The sequence below is a fragment of the Microcaecilia unicolor genome, chromosome 10, assembly GCF_901765095.1.
Source record: "Microcaecilia unicolor chromosome 10, aMicUni1.1, whole genome shotgun sequence".
In the NCBI taxonomy this organism is placed as follows: Eukaryota; Metazoa; Chordata; class Amphibia; order Gymnophiona; family Siphonopidae; genus Microcaecilia; species Microcaecilia unicolor.
This window is the reverse complement of record NC_044040.1, coordinates 198,872,156-198,894,683: the sequence shown is the minus strand read 5'-3', so window position 1 is coordinate 198,894,683 and position 22,528 is coordinate 198,872,156. Positions and strand designations below refer to the sequence as shown.

The 22,528-nt window shown below is 49.4% G+C and overlaps 1 protein-coding gene across 1 annotated transcript in view; it reads left to right on the top strand.

Annotated features, from left to right (window-relative positions):
* Positions 1-22,528, top strand: part of SPATA16 (spermatogenesis associated 16) — a 178,622-nt gene that overhangs the window by 138,665 nt on the left and 17,429 nt on the right. Inside the window, exons 9-10 of the mRNA XM_030215677.1 lie at positions 7,707-7,871; positions 12,464-12,547. Coding sequence (XP_030071537.1) covers positions 7,707-7,871; positions 12,464-12,547 — 249 coding nt within the window. The remainder of the gene's footprint in view (positions 1-7,706; positions 7,872-12,463; positions 12,548-22,528) is intronic.

Below are 22,528 nucleotides of genomic sequence, written 5' to 3'. Positions count from 1 at the left end.
GGAGAGGCGGCAACTGTGGCCTAAGTGGGGGGGGGGGGGGGGGGTTGCAGATGCAGCTGCAGCAGCCCTGCCCCGGACCCAGTGGCCCTGCCAAGTCTAGATGCGACCACTTATGCCATGTCAATGCAGTTGTAAATGGGCACATTTATTTGTGCAGAGTGATTTGCGTAACTGATAGTATTCTATAAGCTACACATGTCACTTGGAGCCACGTCCATAGCCCTCACGCTCCACCCATATATACACCCCCTTCATGTACATGTTATGCCACTTAGGCCAATGATTCCCATGGGCATGTCTTTAGTTCCATCCAAATACTGCAGAGTCTGACAGCTGGGAGAACTTCTACAGTTCCTGAACAAAAACCCCAACCCTTGTTTGACTGTCCTACTGACCTCCCAATTCCTCAGAGGTGGGTAAGAACTAGTACTGCCTTCCTGGCTCAACAACTGTAAATTTATCAATTCCTTGTTTAACACACCGAGCGTTATTCTATATAACACATCTAAAGTTAGACGCGGTGTATAGAATAGCGCCTAGGGCAGTGTAATGCGCCTATATCTAGGCACTGTCATTTATGCGACTGAAAACTTGATGCAAATACCCGCACCTAAATGTAGGCCCATTCCCCCAAATTCTATAACAACATTCGTAAATTTGAGTAACGCAGACACGCCCACAATCCTCCCGTGGCCATGCCCCCTTTTTTAGCTAAACAAATTGGAATTTACAAGCACCTTTTTTTAGAATATGCCTAAAAAAAAGCACTCATAAATTCCCATTTTTGCCATTTAGTGATGATAATTGGTTATCGGCCAATTATCATCACTGATTGACTTGTTACTCAATTGAGTAGCGTGCACAATTTAGCACGCATCACTTTCCGTGCCCTTATATAGAATCCTGTCCAAACTGCAATAAAAAAAAGAAGGAATGCCCCTCCAGAAGGTGCCTTGTTAGATCTGGGCTTAGCACATGGTAAAACCCTATGTTACAATGTGTTCAGCCCAGATTCTGATGCACCGTATAAACCTCGTAAGAACAGAGCTCTAATTATTTACTGTAGGGTTCATTACTTTCAGCAAAAAAAAAAAAAAAAAAACAAAGAAAAGGAATTGAATCATAGAAACAAGTGTGCCATGTTGTAAGGTACAAGATTAGCCTTCCCGACTGCCAAGTAAGGTAACTTACTTAAGGGAAGACAAAATCTCTCAGACATGCTTAATTGCTTTCTAGTTTAAAAGTTTATCAGCCTCCACTGGAAAATAAGCAGTAAAGTCGGCCAGGCTTTTCTTTCACATGCAATAAAAATATCGTACTCTTGCAGTCTCAGTGTGTGAGGCCGCTCTTACCTTCATAAGTGAGTTACCAGTACACCGCCTGAAGAGTTAAGTGATAAAGGTCAATGGAGTGGGTGGTAAATGCCATCTGGCTAATGAATGCATTGAGTTGCATGCAGGATCATAAACTCAAGGATGGTTTTGCTCCAATTATTAAAGCCTCTTTACTTCATAGCAAGAAATGAAACCAACAAGAGTCACGTGAGCCCAAAGAAATGTTACAGACACTTGTACGAGCCTGGTCATGCTCATAGAATTTTGCTTGTTATGGCCAGGAGCATTTTATTCGAATCAACCTCATTTTATAAAAATGAAAATACATTGGGGTCGATATTCCGCAGCGGCGTTCAGCGTTTTGCTCACTGCCACTAGCTTTATGCCCAGAAATTCAATGGAGTGAAGGAGTAGCCTAGAGGTTGATAATCCAGAGGTGCCCAGTTTAAATCCCACTGCTGCTCCTTGTTATCTCGGACAAGTCACTTAGCCCTCCTTTGCCTCAGGTACAAACTAGATTGTGAGCCCTCCAGGGACAGAGTAATACCCAGTGTACCTGAATGTAACTCACCTTGAGCTATTACTGAAAAAGGTGTGAGCAAAATCTAAATAAATAAATATTTGAGATTCTACATGGAATGTTGCTACTATTAAAGATTCTACATGGAATGTTGCTACTATTTGAAATTCTGTTGCTACTATTTGAGATTCTACTTGGAATGTTGCTGTAGTGGAGGAGTGGCCTAGTGGTTAGAGCACCGGTCTTGCCATCCAGAGGTGGCTGGTTGAAATCCCACTGCTGCTCCTTGTGATCTCGGGCAAGTCACTTAGCCCTCCTTTGCCTCAGGTACAAACTTAGATTGTGAGCCCTCCAGGGACAGAGTAATACCCAGTGTACCTGAATATAACTCATCTTGAGCTACTATTGAGCAAAATCCAAATTTATAATAACAATGTCTGGGCTTTGTCATTGCATTTCTGGGTTTGCAGAGCCAGCCAGTTAAGTACAATAACCGCATAAAGATAGGACTGACATTTATGTGGTTATCTTGGCCAGTATAGGGCCCCTTTTACCAATGGCTGGCGGTAAGGTTGCAGACCCAAAATGGATGTGCAGAAATTTTGATTTTGCCGCTCATCCATTTTTGGCAAAAATTTAAAAAAGGCCCTTTTTACTGGCGCGCTGAAAAATGGATCAGTGCGCACCCAAAACCTGCGCCTACACTACCGCAAGCCATTTTTCATCACACCTTAGTAAAAGGACCCCTAAAACTTTTCAAGTGCCCAAATAAACCGAATGCGTGCAAACGACTTCATGTCTCTATCTTTTGTTGTTTATCTGCTGTTGAGTTAATGTCATCTCATGATGACTCTATGGATAGTTGTCATGAGCTGTGTTCAGTCTTCACTGAGGGGGCTAATTGTTGACAGAGGGGCATCCATGGCTATTGTTATCCTATCGATCCATTGCATTGCCGGTCTTCCTCTTTCTCTAATGATCTTTCTCTCTGCATGATGTATCCAACCTCACCTTTTATAGTTTCCTAAATGCTTTTTTACAAGCTCTCATCTGGCATCACACTTTGGTATTCTTGAAAGCAATAATTTCTCTTATACCCAGTCTGTCTCTTCCTTAGCTTTTAGCACACACTGGGCCTGGAGTAGCACCTTTGAGAAAGGAAAAAAATAATGTCAAGCATGACACCCTTTGTTTCAGAATTTGCCACCTGGTACTTCTACAGGTCCTAAATGATTCTCGCTTCGCTCTTGTGACTTTTCACAGCATTTACAAGAGAGCAGGGATGTACATTTACTAGCACATAGTCAGTTTGTTAAAAAAGTTCCAATTCACATTTAAAAAAAAAAGTTGTATTAATTTGCAAAACAAACAAAAAAGGCAAAGCAAACTGAAAACACACGGAGACCGACATTCAAAGTGATTTAAGCAGGTAGGGAGGCTCCTGCCCGCTTAAATCGCTTGTCGCCGCCTCCTCCCCCCTCCCCCCCCCCCCCCGATGTTCAGTGGTACTAAAGCGGGCAGTGCCACTGAATATCGCCTCTGACTGCCACCAAACAAAAAGGGACAGGTCAGGGGTGGTATGAAGGCGGCTTTCGGGAGGAGCCTGGAGTTATGCAGGTGCTGGTAATATACACTGTCCTAACTTTGGTCAGTCTAGCTGTGTGGGTCCTGCTGGCATAACTTTGGGATTTTTTTGTTTTTTTTGTGGGGAGGGGTTGTTAAAAAAAATCTCCTGGGCCCCCTTCTACCCCCCCCCACCCCGATAATAGCCATTTTTCCTTCCCCCATCCCCCCAGTCCTCTGAATATTGACCAGGCCCGCATAAGTTCCAGCAGCCTGTCTGGCCCAAATTATCCCCCAATCGGGGGATATCGGGGGAAAATTTAGCCAACAACGATTAGCGTTTTAAAAATCATGGACTGCCACCAGATGAATATCAGGGGTATAGTTTCTAAAATAATTTTTCCCTATACAGATCCCCACAAGAGAGTGAAGTATCCGTATTTATGATGAGAGCCTGTCTTGGTTTATATAGTTCCTGGCATAGAAGGGGTTCCAAAGCCCCTGACTGACACATTCCTTTGCCTTTCTTGGGTCTTAGATATTTCTGCTTACATCGCATTAGCATGTGAAAGTCGTAACCGTGATTCCTCTCAGGCTGTTCTTTAAGTGAGATTATTTTACAGTGGCGTAGCCAAGGGTGGGCTCGGGTGGGCCCAGGCCCATCCAATAGCAGCACACCTATGATGTGGCAGGCAGGGATCCCCAAGCCCCACCAGCCAAAAACTCCCAACAACTGTCCCTCCTGCATACCTTGTAAATAGCAGCAAGCAGTGACCGATGCATACTTCTCGCACCGGCCCCACAGCCTTCCCTCTGATGTGTTCCTGCCTATGCAAAAACAGGAAGTTGCATCATGGGAAGGCTGTGTGGCCAACATGAGCAGTGTGTATAAGTTTCTGCTCGCTACTGGTGGAAATCTGCTATTGAAAAGGTATGTGGGAGAGGGGGGATGTTTGAGAGACCATATGGCATGCAGGTGAGAGAAGGAGAGACCAAATTACCAGTGGGACGGGGTGGGGCTCTTCTGCCCATCTATCTTGGGCCCAGGCCCATCCAAAATTGTGTGTCTGGCTACGCCCCTGTTTTAGAAGACAGAGAGTCTTCAGAAATAATGGGCTTTCTGCCCTTTTGGAAACTAGCAGTTAGTAAACACTTAGCTTGCCTGAAAGGAGTGAAAATGCCAATGAGGGAAAACTATGAAGGTATGAGGGTAACTTCATAACAGATTACCCAGATTGGAAGGCCAAGTAGGCACTTATCTAACCCTCTTTTATAAACACAGGGGTGCCTAACCTCTTTGTAAAATACTGCAACCTCACAAAACCTGCGCGCTAAGGCCTTTTTTACCGCAGTATGTAAAAAGGCTGAAAAAAAGAAATGGCCATGCGGTAACTTCACACTTGCTGCATGGCTATTTCGGAGGGGGGGGGGAGCTCTTACTACCACCCACTGAGGTGGCGGTAAGGGATCTCGCGCTAACCCAGTGGTAACCGGGCAGTGCGCGGCACAGCCTGATTACCACCGGCTAACCCCCTGCGGAAATAGTTTTGAAATATTTCCTGCTAGCACAGGAAATGGCGCACACTGGGGGGTGGAACTACTGCCAGCACCCGCGTTGGGCCAGCGGTGGGTTCCAGATTGCCACGCGGCAACCCTTTTCGTAAAAGGGCCCCTTATAGAATAGCACTTAGTCATAATGGCGCCTTTGATGTGCGTCAGTCAGTGGCCTAGCCAAGGGTGGGCTCAGGTGGGCCCAGGCCCACCCACTCTGGGCTCAGGCCCACCCTTGATGTGGCTGGCAGGGATTCCCAAGCCCCACCAGCTGAAAATGCCTAATAACTATCCCTCCTGTATACCTTGTAAATAGCAGATCTTCACCTGCAGCAAGCAGCGACTGATACATACTGCTCGCACTGGCCCCACAGCCTTCCCTCTGATGTATTCCTGCCTATGCGGAAACAGGAAGTTGCATCAGTGGGAAGGCTGTGAGGCCAACATGAGCAGTGTGTATTAGTTGCTGCTCGCTGCCGGTGAAAATCTGCTATTTAAAAGGTATGCGGGAGAGGGAAGATGAGAGACCATATGGCATGCAGGCGAGAGAAGGAGAGACCAAATCACCTGTGGGATGGGGAAGGGTTCTTCTGCCCACGCATCCTGGGCCCAGGCCCACCCAAAATTGGGTGTCTGGCTATGCCTCTGGCGTCAGTGCCAGGGGCGTAGCCAGACAGCCAATCTTGGGTGGGCCTGAGACAAAAATGGATGGGCATGGAATTCAGCCCCTTCTGGGCCCCCCTCAACTCTGCTCTCCCCATACCCTCAAACACAAAATATTAAATACCCGAGCTGCTGCGGATTCCCAAACTGCACCAGCTGAAGATTTCCTCCTCCTTGGGCAGCCAGTGCTCTTCCAAACAGCCGAAGCAAGATGTCGCTACCGGTACTCCGTACATGCTCAGTGCTTCCGCCTGGTGAAAACTGAGCACGTGCAGAGGGGCTGGTGTGTGGCAGAGCACTGGCTGCCTAACAAGGAGGAAATCTTTAGCTGGTGGAGTTTGAGGATTCCCACCAGCCACACATCAAGAAAGCCACAATTTTGGGTGGGCCTGGGTGCAAATTGGGTGGGCCACAGCCCACCCAGGCCCACCTGTAGCTACGCCACTGCAGGTACTGATTTTTGAGCTGTACTCTTACAAAACATCTTACACACCAGTTTGTGCATGTCTAACTCTCAGTTTCGAAAGGCACAGATTGTTTGGTTGTCAGGTAATGTTGCATGTTATTAAATGTTTTGTAAAGCCTTCTTTTGCAGATTTTCTGTAATGATCCTGTGCGTTCCCCCCAAAAAAGGAAAAGCAGATATGAGCCTTCAACTGCCAGTGTCAGATGTTAGAATATAACATTTGCATTTCGACATCGTTGTAAGCTCTTTAATGGCCTTCAAGGTTTGGGATTCTTTGTAAAATGTAGAAGTGGTAAAATGAAGTGATAAGTATGCGATCAGAAGCAGCCTTTCAAATTAACAAGCTGAAATGCAAAACTGTGGCTGTATATTAACTAAATCATATATTATTCAAAGAGGCAAATAGCTTTTTTATTTTTGTAATGATTTGTTCTGTAGGATTAACGTGCACTAATTGGTTAACACTGGGTTAACAGAAGAGCATTTACTGCCTCCTCAATAAGGGGCGTTAAGTGTTCCCGCATTAACATTTTGCAGATACCGTGCGCTAATGACAACATTAGCGCAAAACCTGCAAAAATAATTGAAAGTTTCAAAAGGCTGCGTAAAATATGGGCTTAGTTCACGGGGAAAGTCCCACCTTAGGACGCACTCTGCCAGATTTTGCCACCCTTTAGTAAAATGGCCCCTGAAATGTGGGAAAAAACAAATCTTTCAAATTAAACTTTATGTTTGTTGGGTCTCAAATCTGAGCAGGCAAAAACAACGAAGGTGACACAAAAGAAGATATATGAAAAAACATCCAACGGACTCAGAGTTCACCTCAGAAGTTTTATTCAAAAATATGCAATGAACTGGACACGAATCGTGTTTCGGCCGTGAAGGCCTGCCTCAGGAGTCCCTGTACACGACCCCCGCCCCCCCCCCCCCCCCCCCATGGAGGTTGCCTCCGCCGCTCCCCCCCTCCACCAGGCCGGGCCCCCTGCATTGAAATCACAGTGCCTCTCACCTCTGTGTGAAAGCGCTGCAGGCAACAGATCGCCTCCCTTCGGCCCTCCTTCCTTCCCTGTGTCCTGCCCTCACGGAAGTTACATCAGATGAGGGCAGGACACAGGGAGGGAAGGAGGCCCGAAGGGAGGCGATCTGCTGCCTGCAGCACTTTCACATGGAGGTGAGAGGCGCTGTGATTTCAATGCAGGGGGCCCGGCCCGGTGGCTACACATACAGGTGCACGTCAGGCAACCAGTCTGGATTTTAAACTAGCTAAGCCATATACAAATTAGTCATGTTTAATGTGGTTTATTCAGAATTACACAATGCACATTTGTGATATATTATGAAAGCCATGATGGAAAGTAACTTGTCTTGATTATTTTTAGCGTCCTGCAGGGTTTACTGTACTATTACTAGTCTGAGTGTTGTCTGGTTGTAGTGTGCTTGCTTTACGAATGGCTCTGTGGCTGAATATTATGAAGCAGTCATTCCCAGAAGTGCTCCCTTAATGTGTGTTCTGGATCTGTAGCGCTAGGCTTCCGGCAGAGGTCTCTGGGGAGAACTGTCGCTTTTCAGGGCTGCTCTTCTAACACCTTTGCTTTTGCCGAGAGGACAGGGGACTTTCTCTGCATGTTCAGGTGTGATCGAAAAGCTGCAGTACGCCAGTTTTCTCTGTCAGTCGCAGCGAGGGAAGGAAGAGTCCCAGGTGATTAATCAAGCCATGGCTGAACTTGCCACACTTCCGTATCTACAGGATATCAGTCCTCAGGATGCTGAACTGGTATGTGTGCTTTTTTTTTTTTTTTTCAATCCTTCTGAAGCATTCTTTTGACCTTCCACAAGCAGCAAACCAAGAAGGAAGGAGACTGAATTGTTCTTTGGAATACAATTCATTTATTAATACATGAACTAATTAAAAGAGGTTTTTGAAGTGGTCCCTGTAGCACTCTGCTTCTGGAAGTGCTAAGAACCCAAAGGATTAAATTATGCCAGCCACTCTCCACTCCGCGTTTACCAATATTTGTGCTTTGGAGTGGAGGAGTAGCCTACTGGTTAGTGCAGCGGACTCTGATCCTGGGGAGCTGGGTTCGATTCCCGCTGCAGCTCCTTGTGACTCTGGGCAAGTCACTTAACCCTCCATTGCCCCTCGTACAAAATAAGCACCTGAATATATGTAAACCGCTTTGAATGTAGTTGCAAAAACCTCAGAAAGGCGGTATGTCAAGTCCCATTTCCCTTTCCCTATTTGAGATTCTAAATGGAATGTTGCTACTATTTGAGATTCTACATGGAATGTTAATGTTGCTATTCCACTAGCAACATTCCATGTAGAAGCCTGCCCTTGCAGATCAGCAATGCGGCCATGCAGGTCCTGCAGGACGTCAGACTCACAGAAACAGAAGCCTGTGCGGCCGGCCAGCAGCATTGCTGATCTGCAAGGGCAGGTTTCTACATGGAATGTTGTTAGTAGAGGAGTAGCCTAGTAGTTAGCACAGTGGACTTTGATCCTGGGGAACTGAGTTCAATTCCCACTGCAACTCCTTGTGACTCTGGGCAAGTCACCTAACCCTCCATTGCCCCAGGTACAAATAAGTACCTGTATATACTATGTAAACCCCTTTGAATGTAGTTACAAAAACCACAGAAAGGCGATATATCAAGCCCCATTCCCTTTCCCTTTCCAAGAATGTTCTGGAATTACCAGTTCATCTTGCGAAGAAAATGTGTAGACAACAGCTCAGAGCACATTGAGGGCCCCTTTTGCTAAGCGGCGGTAAGCCCAACACGGGCTTACCGTTCGCTAAACAGGAAGTACCGCCAGGTTACCGCAGCAGCTCAGTGGTACTTCCCACCCCTAGCGTGCCGGTGGTGCAAAAATATATTTCTTTTTTGTAGCGCCGGAGCATACCCGGCAGTAATCGGTTACCTTCCGGGTTAGCGTGGGAGCCCTTACCGCCACCTCAATGGGTGGCGGTAAGGGCTCCCGCCCCCCCATAATAGCCACGCAGGAAGTGCTTTGCTTGTCTAAAGAATAAAAGAGTATTTAAAGTAGGGGTGAGGACAGACAGAACATTGGTGCCCAATACCCCTGAAGGGTGAAAGAAAAAGAGAAAAAAGTGATAGAAAGATAACATAGAACATTTGAACGCACAATATAAGTATCCCCTCTTGCGTTCAAAAGAAGAGAAAGGAGGATAGAGTGAACGGTCAGCGTACGGCTGGTCACCACTGTTTTAATTTCCCCCTCTTGGACCTCTTTCTGACTCCAGATCACACGGGGGACTAAAGATACCTATTTCACATAACAGGTTCTGTATGATTTCTCCCACCTTCATTGTCACCCAATCACAAGGAGGTCTGTTCTGGGTTTGCATTAGGGGCTGTAATCGAATTCTAATTCCCATAACTACTGCTTTCAGTCTTCCTGGATCTAGGTATACTCTGAGCCATTTATGTTCCCAGATAATGCCTATTAAAAATCTGTCTAAGTTTCTCCAGAGACTGAGTGTATGTGATGTGCCTTGTAAGCTAAATGTAAGGTAAAGAGAAGATAGAATAAAGACAGAGAAAGGTTTAAATAGATAGATACATTTTATTTCTTACCCAAAGACAAGTCTTCAAGTTGGTACGAATACAGACATCAGACTTTAATCAGGTACAATCAGCCCCAAATCGCAGTCCTTACTTTAGACACTTGCCACACAGCCATTTCCTGTAGGAAAGAGAGACTTCCCTTTTACCCGCTGTGGTAAAAGGAGGCCTCGGTGTACGTGAAAGACATGTGCCGATGGCAGTGCAGGCCCCCTTTTGCCGCAGCTTGGTAAAAGAGGGCCTGAAATCCCATAGTAATGAGGTAGAAGTCTAAACCGTGACACAACACTAGGGTTTTAATACCAGGTCTGGGGAAGTATAAAAGTTTAGCTCATTCTTTCCTAGTAGAGTATCTAAAACTACAGTATTTTTCAGGGTTTTATAAACAGCATGGGTTAAAAAAAAAAAAACAGCAGCAAAAAGACAGCACTGAAGCCCAGGTGCTGGGACAAAGAGCAGAGTGCTGACTTGCATGCACAGGTCTGAGCACAACAAACTGGAACAGCACCCAGAGTTTACATTTTATTAAAAGCTTGATATACTCCTAATACAACAGAGCTGGCCAAAGCGGTTCACAAAATTAAAATGCTAAAAGAGTTTTAAAAAAAGGAGGCGAAAAGGAAGGCCAATATAACTAGGACAGCAGATATTCAGTCAACAAACATTCGTTGGCTAGGAAAGAGGTAGGGTCAGGGAATAGGGTGTCAGCTGCTGCAAAGACAGGTCTCTTGGCACTTCAGTTGTTTAGAGAAATGGGTTCTGCTTCTCAAGTAACAGAATCAGTTGGCCCGAAAGCTCACTGAAAAAAAAAGTGAGTTTTTAAAAGTGGTTTACATTTTGGAAACAAAAAAGCTTCGGCTCTGATTGACGGAGGTGGAGATCGTTCCAAGGTCTTGGAACCACAAAGAAAAAGGCAGAGGAATCCGTGGATTCATAGTGAGCCTTTTGGGGTGAAGGTCAGGTCAGCCGATTTGCATCCAATGACCTTAAATTACGGTTGAGAGAGTAAGGAATGATCAATGAAGAAAGATGTGAGGGCAAACCTAAGATAGATGGAAGTACAGGAATGGTATTTTGTGCAGATATATCAGTCATGCAAAAAATGTATGTTCCACATAGCATTCCAGCATTTGCACAGAAGCATGGGCTATGTAGGCTCCTCCAACTCTAATTTTACTGTGCTCAGACCTGTACTAGCAAGAAACCATGTGCATATGTATCCAGTGAATTCTCCCATGTCAGTGTACTTTATTTTGCAAGCAACCACCTATTTGCATACTATTTGGCTACTGGAGTCGAGGAGTGCAGTGGCCTGGGAACCAGGTTTCATTCCCACTGCAGCTCCTTAGGCTGAAACTGCTCATTTCTATGCATGTGTGTTCACATTTATGCACATACATGTAGGGCTTTTTTTGAGGGGGTACTTGAGGGTACTGAGTCCCGGCACCTTTTCCATTGACTGCTAAAATTGACCCATGGTCCCCAGGTTTTAATGAAAGGCTCTACACACCAATTCTGCCTTGTCATAGATTCTGTGACTGGTTGCAGGGGGCCTGGCTATTGTGGGGTGGGTCCCTCAGTGATCACCCCACCCCTGAAGGGTGACCTGACATTTGAGTACCGGCACCTTTTTTGCTAGAAAAACACACTGCATGTCACCTAAAACTAGGTGATTCCTTACAGAATCACCCCCACAGTGCAAAATAGTGGATGCATCATGTCATTCACGATTGTCACTAGTTTATGAACCTCAGAGGTGTGCAGAAAATCATTCACAGGAGCAGTGGCGTCACGAGGGCAGCTGACACCCGGGGCGGGTCGCCGCTTCGCACCCCCCCCCCCCCGCCCGCCCGCGAGAACATACATGGAAGGCGGTGAGGGGAGGGCCAATCCGCCGAGTGCACGCCGCTGGGGGGGGGTGTCGGCGCCTCACTGGTTTCTTGCTCTCTCTGCCCCGGAACAGAAAGTAACCTGTTCCGGGGCAGAGAGAGCAAGGGACCAGCGAGGCGCCGACACCCCCCAGCGGCGTGCACCCGGGGCGGACCGCCCCACCGCCCCGCCCCCTTCCTATGCCACTGCACAGGAGTACACCATTACAGTCTGAATGTCCTTTTTTGGTAGTATGAATGAAAAGGAAGCAAATCTCTTTAACATTTTCAGCTATGTTTGTTACTTGGGAACTTTGGAGTGTGCAAATATCTGATGAGTGTTCATCCATGCTCTCCTGAAAAAACCATGGTTGTAGACTTTGCTTCTACAGGTTGTTCTACGTTATTACGCAGAGTGGCAACCACGGTCCTTGAGGGCTACAATCTAGTTGGGTTTTCAAGATTTCCACAATGACTATGCATGAGATTGATTTGGATGTACTGTTTCCATTCTGTGCAAATAGATCTCATGCTTATTCCTTGTGGAAATCTTGAAAACCCGACTGGGTTATGGCCCTCAAGGACCGTGGTTGCCCACCTCTGAAAATTTGGAAACGCATTCATTCAGCAGAGTACCGAGCACGACAAGGCATATTTGCATAATGAAATGTATAATCAAACCCAAATGGCATTCTCTAAGAGATCCCGCTTGTGGTTAAGTACTTCATACCTGCCATGACATTTTTTTGCAATGGCCGCAGTAAAGACGAGATGACAGTGCTCCCTTCTGTGAAAGATGAGTAATAAAATCACCAGCATACAAATGATTTTTTAATTGGGTTTTAATCTGTGTATTTAGAGAAGTTATTTCCGTGTGAATTCCACTCTGATAATTTTTATCTTGGTGCCACAGCTGCAATCACTAATGGCAGATGCCATGGACAGCCTCGAAGGAAAGAGGAGCAATAAGGAACGTGTATGGAATAAAATTCAAAAGGTAAAATATTTTCTGCTGAAAGGCATCTAATGCACCATGTTTTGCCAAATCAACAGCGGACCCATCTCTGCTCAACTCCTGTTGCAATCCTATCCTTTCTCTTTAACTTAGCTGGTACATATGCAGCTTACAAAAGGGAGGTGCAGTCTACAGAGAGAATATTTATTTATTTCTGTATTTATTTCTTATTGCAGCTTTTAAAAATACTCAACCAAGTTCAGGCCTAATCCTATTTGTGTCTGATTACGTCTATAAAATGGCACTTAACTGTTTATCTTGCATAAACGTTTAAGTTCCCATTTTACAAAGCGGGGACATGAACATATCAAACCCAAGTGCATGCAAATGGCAAGGGGGTGCGGACTGGACTTGACTTGGGCGGGACAAAAAGTGTGGCAAGATCATAGACATTTATTCCCCGTTTTAGAAGGGGACAGAGGACTAAGGGCGTCTTTTACTAAGGCACGCTCACGTTTTTAGCACTCGCTAAAATTGTGGGCGCGCTAAACATTAGAGACGCCCATAGGAATGCATTGGTGCCTCTAACATTTAGCGTGCCCACAATTCCAGCGCACACTAAAAACGTGAGCGCGCCTTAGTAAAAGACACCCTAACTTCAGTAAATGGTGTCCAAAGTTACACGCCGTTTACAAATTGCACGCTGAGTGCTGTTCTGTAAACGGGCACTATTTATAGACTAGCACCTAGGGCCAGGATCCATGCCCAACTTTTAAGTGAGAATTTACACCAACTGACCCTGGCCTAAATCCAAGTTCTTCAATTAGGCATGGATCTCCCAAATTCTACAATAATGCATGCATCTTATGTGAGTGCCTCTGACCCGCCCACTCCCCTCCCATGACCACGCCCCCTTTTCAGTTGCATGCTAAAAGATTTACATATGCATCTTTATGGAATAGCGCTTAGCAAGATGCGTGTGTAAATCTGGATTGTTCCAATTTGCACCAATAATTGATTATTAGCACCCAACTATCGGCACTAACAGGCTCGTTATGTGCCCAAATTTGCACATGCAGTTTTAAGCACCATTTATAGAATGCCCCTGTAAATGTCTAGTATCTTAAAAGATCAACTTTAGGACTTATAGCTGCTACTAAGTATATTTAGGAATTGGGAAACAGCTGCAATTGAGCAGCACTCTACTGGAGAGATTATGGGGGGGGGGGGTGCCGCCTTTTCCCCAGTCGCTTTTCTCCCCCAAATGGCCTTAACATGCAGGAAAGACCCATGTAAGGGTGTGCTAAGGCCAATTTTTACCACAACTTAGTAAAGACTCCATAGATTGCAGACCCTCAGAAAAGAGAAACAGCTCCATAAACAATGTTGGAACCCTTAACATGTCAACATCTGAGAAAATTGATAATTCTCATGTGAGTTATAGAAAATAACACAAAACCTTAGCACAAAAAATATGTAGTGGCTAAAATCCATAATGAATCGTAAAAACCACATTTAAAACAGTCAATAAAAAGTCTGTGCTAACATAGACATTTACTTATCTTGAAAGTTGCACCAAACATCTAGGAACCAACAGCCATCCAGGTACAAATCAAGGTAAGGTATACACAAAAAGTGGCACATATGAGTTATCTTGTTGGGCAGACTGGAAAACTCTTTTTATTGGAAAAAACTAAAAACAAATAACATACAAATCAAAAACAAGCCCCTAGCTATACACGGTCCTCCTATCTATGTACACCCCCTCCCCCTCCTCAATAGTACAGTGGAAACTGTTTATTAGAAAGACCAAAGAAAAAAACCGGACATGCAAATCAAACCCCAGGCTCCTAGCTAGACATGGTCTGCCTATCTATGTACACCCCCTCCTCAATAATACAATGGATCAACCCCCCCCCCCCGACCCCCCACAACCCCTTCAGACAACTGGCACACAATCCCCTGGGAAGCATGTCCCCTCATGGCGGCTTAAGCCTCACGTGTCTCCACCACCTCGAAGCCACCCCCACCCCTTTTTCCACCCTTTCCCACTTCGCCGCTTCCTGCACCGCCCTTACCACATCCCAGCTGACTACCTCCGCCAGCCGGACCTCCTGGTACAGGGACACCCTGCAGCGCGCCATCCAGAGGCAGTACCGCAATATCACCGAAATCAGAAAGCGTGTTACCGGATCCCCGCGTCCCTCTCCACCCTCTGGGCCATACACCCAGTCCGCATAGCTGTAGTTGCGGAAACTGGGGATCTGCAGCAACGAGGAAACCCGGTCAGAGACCTGGACTGTAAATGGGCACCTCACCAGGAAATGCTCCATCGTCTCTTCAGTTCCAGCACATTCCTCCCGTGGGCACCCTCTATCCCGCACATTGCGATATTTCAAATTTCCTCGGACGTACAGTCTACCGTGAAAGGACAGCCACGCCAGGTCTTTATACTTCACCGGGATGCGGTTCGAAGCAATCAACCGTAACCCCTGCTGCATCCGTGGGGCCGGCGCGTCCCTCAGCGCCAGAGGAGCTGAGAACACCTGCGCCCGTACTCTGTCCGTCCAGAGCCCCCGTTGTCCTGCCTTCACCTCCCCCACCGTCAGCCCCCACACCCTCACCAATTTCACTAGGGTCTTGCAATAACTCACCCCCCCCGGAGCCCCCCTTCGCAGTGCCACTACCCTCCCCCCCTCCCGCCATAGGTCCCAATATCTCGGCCACCACTGCAGGACACTCCTAGCCCACCCCGGTGGCTCCCGCCCTACCGCCCTCCCCAGATTGAACTGCAGGAACAAAGCGCTGAAAAACAGGACTGGGTTTATCATGCCCACCCCCCCCTCCCTCCTAGGCAGATAGGTAACATTCCGTTTTACCGGATTCGTCCTGTTGCCCCAGAGCAGCCGGAAGAACACCCCATACAAGGCCGTGTACCGGCTCTCCGGCAGCAGGCAGATGTAACTGACGAACAGAAACAAAGGAACTAAGTGTGCCTTGATGAGCTGTACCCGCTCCCCCATGGTCATTTTCCACCCCTTCCATCTATCCACCCTCCCCTTCACTTCTTGGAGACACCTATCCCAGTTGTAGAGCCTATAATCCCCCTTCTCGAAGTATATTCCCAAGACCCGTATACGTTCCACAGCTGTAGGAAACCTACCTCCCAACTCAAATTGCAGCCCCTGATCCCCAACCCACAGGCTATTGGACTTTTGAAAATTGACCTGCGACGCTGTTGCCTGCGAGTATTCCTGGATCAGGTTCTGCAATCTACCTCCCTCCCTCCGGTCCGCTACCCACACTGTAACGTCATCTGCATACGCCACGACCCTTAACTGGTTATTGTCCCCCACCTCCACCCCTTCCAGCCCCTCCGCCCCCCCCTTCTCCAGCCGTCTTATAAAAGGGTCGATGGCGTATGCATACAACAGCGGGCTGAGTGGGCACCCCTGTCGGACCCCTGCCCCTACCTCAAACCCCTGCCCTCTCCACCCGTTAACCAGGGGAAAACACCCCGCATGCCGATAGAGTAGCTGTAATTGCTCTATCCAACCCTTCGGAAACCCATAGCGCTCCAGAATGCTCCATAGGACACCCCACTGCACTCTATCAAACGCTTTTTCCTGGTCGAGTGTTACCAACAGCCTACCATGCCCTCCCACTCTACTGCGTTCTACCCCCTCCCGCACCCACGCTGCAGCTTCCAAGACCCCTCTCCCTTTAACCCCACATGCTTGCGAGGCTGCTAGCAAATCCCCAGACACCTGCCTCATTCTCTGGAATAGCATTCGCGCAAAGATTTTTCGATCCGTATTAAGCAGTGCTATAGGCCGCCAGTTGGCCAGCATCGCCGGGTCCTTCCCCTTACTTAGTAGGATAAGAGCCGCCTCTGTCAAGGAACTAGGCAAGGAACCCTCCAACTGGGCTGCCCCCCATACCCTCACCAGGATCGGCACCAGCTGCTCCTTAAAGGCCTGGTAGAACTCAGTTGTTAGCCCATCCGGCCCCGGCGAGGTCTTCCTGTGGAGCGCCCCGATGGCTTCCTCCACCTCCTGTTCTGTCCACGGGTTCAAGAGGGCCTGAAGCTGGGGTCCCCCGTGACCTATCCCCGGGGTTCCTTCCACATAACACTCCATCTGCTCCATATCAATCTGCTGGGCTGAAAGGAACGCCGCAAAGTGGTCCCTCACTGCCCCCAGAATCCCCTCCCTGGTGTCCTGCAGGACCCCCTGTGCATCCCGCACCCCCTCCACCACCCTGCGCGCCCTCCGCTCCCGGCAGCATGCGAAGGGGTCCGGGCTACACATTTTCCCGAAGTCCCGCTCATACACCAAGGAGGTGTAGCGGTTGTACTGTACCTGCTCCAGGAGTGCTTGGAGATCATGTATTTCTTCCTCCCTCCCCCCTTGTGAAATCAATGTGTCCCTCTTTTTCTTTATTGCCATGCCCAACTTTGTCCTTTCCCTCCCCTCCCTTCTCGCCTGTCTGAGAAAGAATCCCCGCGTTCGTCTTTTCACTGTATCCCACCACTCCCCCAATGACTGAAATGCCCCCTGCACTGACACCTGATCTTCCAAAAACCGGCGGTACTCCTCCCGCACCTGCTCGCTACCTAACCACTTTAAATTTAGTCGCCATAACCCCCTCCCTGGCCTCTGCGCTGCCGCCCCCCCCACCTGAAGGAGGACCATGTGGTGGTCTGAAAAGTCCACGTCCACGGTTCGTGGACCCCCCAGACAAACCCCCTTCTTTACCAGGAATCTATCGATTCTACTTTTACACTGCCCTCGAAAGAACGTGAACCCCTCCTGTTCCTCACAGAAGGCCACATGCGCGTCTACCAGCTCCGCCTCCCGCATGATCCCTGCCAGCCTCACCCCGTCATAGCCCACCTGTACCGATCGTCCCCCACTATCCTTTTTCCGCAATATGGTGTTAAAATCTCCCCCCCAGACTACTTGGCGCGAAGTGTATAGGTAGGGCTTGATCTTCCCAAAGAGGAGCACCCTTTCCTTCTTGCTTTGGGGCCCGTACACATTCACCACCCTCAGTGCTCTATCCTCCCAAATCGCATCCACAACAAGACATCTCCCCACCCCCAGCTCCACCACTCGCTGAATATTCACCCGGTGGGACTTAAATAAGATCCCCACCCCACCATACCTCTCCCCCGCCAACCCCCACACCGAGGGACCCCACTTCCAGGCCCGCCTTGCCCGCCTGATCACCTCAATGGACCGCAGCCGAGTCTCCTGGAGCAGGAAGCAATCTGCTTGGACCCTCGCGAACCAGTCATACGCTAAACCCTGCTTCTTCGGAGAGGCGATGCTGGCCACATTCAGCGTGGCAAATGTCAACACTAAGCCTGCCATCCTCATTGCGAGTCACGGGTCTGCTCACTCCCAACTTCTTTCCTTATCTCCTGGGATACCCCCTTCTTACCCTGAAGCAGGTCCTCTGCTATGCGGTCTACATCATCCCCTGCCAGATCCCCCTCCCCCCCCCGCAGCCGTCCTGTCTGCACCTTACCCCCCCCTCCCCCTTTCTTCCTTCCTTTCTTCTTTGCTCTATCCGGACCCACCCCCTGATCCCTCCCTCTCCCCTCTTCACCCCCGCCCCCTACCTCCTCCTCTGAGTCCTCCACCTCCCCCAAGTCCTCCAAGTCCTCCAGATCCTCCTCTAGCTCCACTCTGTCCCCCCAAGCCTGCACTTGGGCCTTCACCACCTGCCCGGCCCCCTCAGCTTTCCTCTTACTCCCCTTTCCCCTCCCTCCCTCCCTTCCCTCTTCCTCCTCCCTCACCCCTCCCCCTCCCCCCAGAGCCTTCCCGCCCTTCTTCCTACCACCAGTACCCTCCTCCAGTGCTTCCTCATATTTCCGTTTGCCCTCTCCAATCCCCCCTGCCGCCCCCTCTTCCTCCATTAACTCCACCTCTTCTCCTTCCCCCTGTTCTTCCTCCTCCCTCCCAACCTCCCTATCCTCCTCCTCCTCCTCCAACACCTGAAATCTGTTCCCCCCCCTCTTCCCCTGCAGCGACCCCTCCCTGCCCACCCCTACTTTCCCCCCCCCTCCGAAACTTCCCTTTCCTCTGTGGCACTTGTACCCACTCCCCCTCTCCCCCCTGCTCCACTCCTGACCCAGCCCCCTGCCGCCCCCCCTCCTGCATCCCCTCCTTCTCCCCCCCTTGCCCCTCCCTGCCTATCACCCCCTGCCCTATCCCCTCCTCCATTACCCCCCCTCCCCGTCCCTTCCCCCACATATCCCACTCGTTATGGGCCGCCCTAGGGCAGTTCCGATATGCATGGCCTAACCCGCCGCAGAGGTTGCACCTGATCGCGGTGCAGTCCTCTGTGGCATGCTGATCCCCGCATCTTCCACACTTTACCACTGGGCATGACATGCTGAAGTGCCTAAACGAACCACATCTGAAGCACTGCCGCGGCTGCCCCTTGTAAAAGCACAGTATCCTGTCACGACCGATAAAGGCAGCCGAAGGAATGTGCTGGACCACATGGCTCTCCTGTCTCAATTTGACCAGGGCTCCCCAACCTCCTGCCCAAACCCTGCTTGGATCCGGTAACTTTGTAAGTGGGGATCTCAGCTCCGCGTACCTCTGTAGCCAGTAGGCTAAATCTGCCCCAGAGATAGACTCATTTCTCACGAGCAGGGTGATCTGCACCAGGTCCGGCTTGCTGACTGGAATGGCCCTGAGGTCCCGCCACTCCCCCTTTCCCCTCACCCCCTCGTACCTTTCCCAGAATATTTCCATCCCCCTCTGGGTCATGAAGCTCAAGTCATATTCTGGGATGTTGATGGGGTGTATACATGCGTAAAAGTCCTCGGGTATAAACCCCATCCCCATCACCAGCCTCAAGACCCGATCCCTGGAGGGCATTGCCCCCTCCCCTATCCATTTGAGCTGTACCACATTTCGCCGCTTAGGCAGCTGTCCACCCCCTGTCCCCGCTCCCCCCCAACCCCTCCCTGGGCCCTCAAAACCACCCGATCTCCCCCCCTCCCTCCTTCCCCCTCCCTGGACTACTGCCGCAAAGGACTTGGACCCCAGCCCCCACCGCCCCCCCTCCACACTTGTTCCAGCCCTTCCCTCTGCCTCCCCCCCCTTCTGTCCCTCTGCCCCTCCCCTCATCCCTCTCCCTTCCTCAATATCCACCGCCCCCTCCCCCTCCCGTTGTCCCCCGTCCCCTTCCCTCTCAGACAAACATCCAGCAACGTCCATAGTCAGTTCTGCGGCTTGGGCTGCCTCCAACTGATTGTCCTGCCCATCACCACTTCCTGGAACGTCCCTGCTCGTCCCTGCCACTGCAGGCTCCAGCCTCTGGGCTAATCGCCTCCTCTCCTCTGTCTCCTGGCGATACTCTGGCACCTGCCCAGTCAGGTCTGCAGCTGGCGATACCAGACTCCCTGCTCGCTCTGCCCCCGAACTCCCTCCAACCTCCGGCACCAGGGGCGAAGCCTCCGGAACTCCGCCGCTCCCCTTGGCTCCTCGCTCCCAGCCGTCCTGCTGGCAGGTCTGCTCCACCACCCGCTGCACATCTGTTAGACTTGCCATGTCCACTTCTGTAGTCAACGAAAGTCTCTCAACAATCGGGTTACTTCCCCCTTGCTTCTGGTGCAGTCCCTCCTGCGTTCTCCCAATGGCTGGCGCTTCCCGGGGGCATGGCTTGTCTGTTCCTGATTCCGCCACAGGCTGGCTGTTAGCACCCCCCGATTTCACCTCTTGTAATGGACAGCTGGTCAAATGAGCTCCCAGCTGCTGCCCGCTCCTATTCCTCTCTCTCCGACCCCTCTCCTGTAAACCGCCAGCTACTCCATGCTCAGGGAAGACCTCCCCTGCTCCCGGACTTCGTGGGCGGGGCTTCTCCAGATGCCATGCTGCTTCGGTTTCCACTTCAGTCATTGCAGACCCGGCCAAAAATACCGGAGTCTGCCTCTGCTGACCCTTTTCCAACAGGGCTTCCTTCACGGCAACTGTCTCTGCTGTTTGCACAACTGCAGGTAAGCCCTCTGAGACTTCGACCACCACCTCTGTAGAAAACAGGCTGCTACCTGCGTCTCCCTCTGCTGCCTCCATTATCTGGAGTTTTGAGAAGTTACTGAGTTCTGTCCTCCCCTCCACAGGTAGGATCTCTACTCCAGCCCCCACCTCAGAGCCATGTCCTGCCGCTGCCTCCTTATCCTCTGGCTGCTGGGTAAGTGCTCTAGACTGTGTTGCCAACTGTCTCATGTATTTTAAAGTGGGGTCACCTCTGAACCCAGACAACTCTTTTGAGTCTAATGCTGCTGAAGACACTGAAGCTTGCTGCAACTGTAGTGTTCCTGAACCCCCAGACTGTGGTATTGAAGCCATCCTTTCTCGGTTAACATAGAGCTCCCTCAAAGGATTCACAGAGCCCTTTTTTAAACAGTTCAACAAGTGTTCTTTTTTCCCCAACAACTTTGATATCCGGGCTTCCTCTTTAACATACATTTGTCTGTGCTCCGCTGGGGCAAATTTACACATAGTTCTTGCCATTTTCAGACGTTTTCCTAGCTCCACTACTTCTTTTTCCACCAGCTTAATTCGTCTTACAATATTTACCACACTACTTGCTGGATCATCAGGGTCATAGCTCACTTCAAGGAACTCCTCATCTGACGATCCACTCTCCTCATTCTCACTCTCAGCTGCCTCCAGCAAAGGCTTCTGGCAAACTTCCATCGCCTCTTCCTTCTCCCTTCCTTGGAAGCGCCCTTCTGGGGCCTGTACTATCTTCCTCCCCCCTCCACTGTCTTCTCGCTTACCTTCCGCAAGCTGGGCCATGGAGGGGGAACTGCTCTGGTGGCCTCCACTGGGCTGCTTCTCCCTTCGGTCCACTGGACTCCTTTCCCTTCTCCCGGTAGTCAAACCAGGGAGAGAGCCACTCCTTTCGGCCTTCTGGTCCCGGGCCCCAGGAGGCCCCATAGCCTGGGACTTTCCTGAGGCCTTCTCCCCAGGGACCCTCCTCATCTTTGGGGAGGGAGCTAGGTCTCACTCCCTTTCCACTGGAAGTCAGCAGAGCTCTCTAAAACACCTCCTTCCTCCTCAGCAGACTGGATGGACCGTGCAGGTCTTTTTCTGCCATCACTTACTATGTTACTATGTTTCAGGTTGGTCTGCCTCAGGGATATACCCAGGGATTCTGTATATCACGCCTTCATTTCTATTGAAGCATATTCTATAAAAATGCAGGTAACTTAATTGTTTAACTAGCTAATCAGCACTGTTAATTGGATGTTAGCAAGCAATTATCAGCACTAATTGGCATTAATTAAGATTTACGCGCACAACTCGCTAAGCATATTCTATAAGATAGTGCATATAAATTCTAAGTTGCATTGGTGAAAAGGGGGCATGGCCAGGGGTGGGGCATGGGTGTTTCTAAAATCTATGCACGTTGTTATAGACCACACCCGCTCTGCACCTAATTTAGGTGTCAGGATTTACACCAAGTAAAACATGGTGTAAATGGCCACAACTAAATTTGGTCGTTTGGAGAGGCACTCGGCGTAATTCTATATACCGCATGGAAATTTAAGCCTATTCTATAAAATGATGATTTTCCATCTGCTAACCAGACAACTATCTACGTAAAGTTTCCTAACTTCATCCAGCTAGTTATCTGGGTACCAGACAGAATTTTTCTAGTAGCCAGTCACATGCAGGTAGGTGCCAAAAACCTGGATATTCAGGGCCAGTATACAGGTACAGCACAGAACTGAATATCCAGTTATAGAAAAGCCCACAGCAGACAGCATTTTAAAAAGCACTGAGTACCGTGTGCTTGGTTTTGCCCCGTAAACATTCAAGTAGTACATAAGGGAGCTTGTGCTACAGGGGCGTAGCCAGACACCCAATTTTGGGTGGGCCTGGGCCTAAGATGGGTGGGCAGAAGAACCTCGCTCCATCCCATAGGTGATTTGGTCTCTCCTTCTCTCGCCTGCATGCCATATGGTCTCTCAAACATCCCCCCTCTCCCGTATAC